Raw genomic sequence first — 3,151 nt, forward strand, 5'->3', positions numbered from 1 at the left:
GGCGTACATAAGCACTACGTGATCCAAGTAGCAGGAAAGGAGTAGAGTGTTTTTATTCAATACAAATTCTAATCAAAAAGTTTCTCAAATGAAGGTATTATTAATAATTACATAAAATACGAACGTAACCCTCAAAACCGTAAGCTACTCGTAAATCTAACACAAGAAAAGCAAAACTAACGCTCAATAAATCAAAGCAATAAATTAGCAATCAACTCGTTTTCGTTTATAATGTTCTTTATTCCATATCACAACACTATATTGAGACAAAGTAAAGCGCTTAAAAGATACACCTCTACGTTTTCATACAAGCAAGGGTATTTCCTGTACCCCCGTGTTCCTTCTTACAGCATTCAGCTGTAACGATTCAGTTAAAGCTCGTCTTACCGCGTATAGTTAAAGCATTCGTCAGGTTGGTTGTCTTAAAGCTCTGCGTTGAAATCGAACCGTGTCGAAGATTAGTTTCACCGTCGGCCATACCTTTACCAAGGTCGCCACATTTCACCGTTCGGATTATCCTTTCCATCATCGACACTTTCCTTTCGTTCTTGGCCTTGACTGCTTCCGCCTTCCGCTTGATTTTCTTCCTTCTCCATGCTAATGTCCTGCAGGTTATCCTCCGTGACATTCGTTCTGGGGCGAGCGTTCGTAGGCACGAAGGGCGAGCTGTTAAAGTGATGTCCCAACTTTCCCAACCGACTTCGACTCGGCTGTTCTTCCGGCGAGGGTGGAGTTGGAAAGATGGCCAACAGTCGGTCCATCTTGTGATCGCTTAGTGTGCCAGTTTTTCCCATCGGAGTTTTAAGGGTCGAACAATCGCCAGTCCCATCGCCATTCGTTGGGCTGGCCGGTGGACTCGGTACGGTAAGAGCGCTCGGAGATCTGCCCTCACGCGAATCCATCCCAGCTGGTCGTACAGCCGTCGGTTCTTTGCTCGGATAGGATGGGTTCGCAAGTGTCGCACCACGCAACGGACCAAAGAAAGGAAACGGATGGAATGGCATCGTCGACGTATCGCCGGTGGGAAACGGAATACCCGCAGGGAACATTAGCGACAGGTTGTTGGCAAAGGTGCGATTTAGCAACCCATTGCCGGTGCTGCTGGTGTTGTTGTTGATGTCGTCGGGCGACTGTAGAGGAAGGCCAGCAAACCCGAACGGGTGATGTCCACCAACCGGGAACGGTTTGCCCGGCTGAAAGGTGAGACAGCTTTCAAGGTGCTTTCGTACGCGCGCCTTCAATCCTTCGTCCACCGAACCGAGCGTATCGAAGTACTTCCCAATCTCGTCAATGCACTCCCGATACCCTGTGGCGAACTTTTCCGGTACCGTCGGATCGACGGCCATTGCCACGTTTAGTCGGCGTCGCTCAATGTCCTGCAGATGTTTCACCGTCAGGTCGAGTATGTCTGCCTTCTCCAGCTTGGAATGACGTACCGGCTGTGGATAAAAAAGGGCAAATTGTAGTGCAATCTCGATGCATTCGACACTTCAACGGCAGGCTGTCAATACGTACGTCCTTTTTCATCGCATCCAGCAGCAGTCCCTTGAGATCGTTCAAATAATTGTTGATACGAGCGCGACGTTTCTTTTCCATAATTGGTTTATTTGTCTGTTGGAAAAAAGAGTTACGATTGTTTTTGTTAAAAGATGTAACAATGTTGACATGAAAACAAGGAATATATTGTACAGTAATAATAAATGGTTCCGTGTTATACGATTGCCTATTTTCAGGCGCGTAGAAAGCAAAATAGAAAATAATTTTAAAAACATAACATCAAAGTATACAATGCAGTTGAAGATAAGGAAAACACATCAAAACTTTGCGTTTAAGTGAATGCAACTATTTGTTGTGCATTTTCACGCAAATCATGTAGAATTTTACAAATGTACCCGTTATTATGCAATTCAAACTACAAGGCTAGCTCATTTCGGTGTAATTCATTAAACGTCTTATCAATGTTGACATTTCGGAACTATTATTAACACCTTTCACTCGATCACTTCATCGTTATGTATACAATTTTTTTTGTATTTTGTATTTGTTTAGTTAGTTGATAAAATATATCTTTTTCAAAAAAAACTTGGGATTATATATTTTGATTTTCAATATTAAGAACTTTAATAGCTATTTCGAAGGACAGGAATTTCAGGAGCCTTCATAACAATAATTACAAATTACAAAAAATACCCGCAAAATATCATCAAGAAACGGAAACGGGAACGTAAGCGGTTACTGAGTCCCCTTAAGAAAATAAAAGCATTATAAAATCGTCAAACTAAGCTAAGCAAAAAGGTTCTAAGGTTGTTCAAAGTTAAACAGAAATCGACATTAAGTGGACATCGTCATCGGGATCAGGTATGAAAATGATTTAGTATAAAAAAATACAATTATTAGCTACGTTATGCGTATCAGTGGTGTATAAGTGCTTGAAGAGTTGGTCGGAGTGTATATCCACTATATATTGCTTGTTTCAATGCGTGTTAACGATACGATAGTTCAAAGTAAACAAGAAATTGTAATATTGTAATAATAATGTGCCTCAAGATATGCAATCCGTCATACATTAGTATCTTACTGAGTTTCTTATTAGTTTCTTAGCTAATAATGATTTGTTTCATCAGTTTCACAACGCAGAAAATAGAAGTCAATTAAAAAAAGCAAATTGATAAAACACCCAAGAAAATATTATAACTTTATGTGCTTTTTAACAAAAGTTATTCAACCACTAACAAATACGCCTGTCTGTATGCAATTCAAAACACACTCTTATCATTATTGCGAATGGTACGATCAGTTTAAACATTTTTGAACTCCAGATAATATCATTTGTATTTAGATCACTTCACATCACACTTTACCGATTATAATAATTAACCATTGCAGTTATTGGACGATTTGAAGCATAACAGCGATTAAATTAAACATTTCACATAATTATAAGCTTTAGTAAATAATATTTTGCACTTAAACACACACACACACACGGAACATTCTTTTACTTTCACCACCATTGCCCCACACCATTAGTCACATATTAACAATATTTGCACATTACCTTTCGGATTTCGGCCTTGATTCGGCGCAAATAGCTCTCCGATGCGTACTCATCGTGCCGGTCGTGGGGATTCAGCTTGCTTGGATTAGCCAT

At 40.1% G+C, this 3,151-nt stretch overlaps 1 protein-coding gene across 1 annotated transcript; it reads right to left on the bottom strand.

Moving 5' to 3' along the window:
• Nucleotides 1-482: 482 nt before the first annotated feature.
• On the bottom strand, nt 483-3,151 carry LOC128707211 (transcription factor HES-4-B-like). The gene is made up of 3 exons (XM_053802162.1): nt 3,059-3,151; nt 1,516-1,611; nt 483-1,439 (listed from the first exon to the last, which is right to left on the bottom strand). The coding sequence occupies exons 1-3, from the start codon at nt 3,149-3,151 to the stop codon at nt 483-485; spliced, it is 1,146 nt and encodes a 381-aa protein (XP_053658137.1).

The sequence above is a fragment of the Anopheles marshallii genome, chromosome 2 (assembly GCF_943734725.1).
Source record: "Anopheles marshallii chromosome 2, idAnoMarsDA_429_01, whole genome shotgun sequence".
Taxonomy (NCBI): domain Eukaryota; kingdom Metazoa; phylum Arthropoda; class Insecta; order Diptera; family Culicidae; genus Anopheles; species Anopheles marshallii.

Bases quoted from the DNA above. Each gene is read 5' to 3' on its own strand.
- LOC128707211 (XM_053802162.1), bottom strand. From the start codon at position 3,151: ATGGCTAATCCAAGCAAGCTGAATCCCCACGACCGGCACGATGAGTAC. The intron at 1,612-3,058 runs GTAATGTGCAAA...TTTTTCCAACAG, and splicing joins TCAAGGCCGAAATCCGAAAG to ACAAATAAACCAATTATGGA. The intron at 1,440-1,515 runs GTACGTATTGAC...TTTTATCCACAG, and splicing joins TGGATGCGATGAAAAAGGAC to CCGGTACGTCATTCCAAGCT.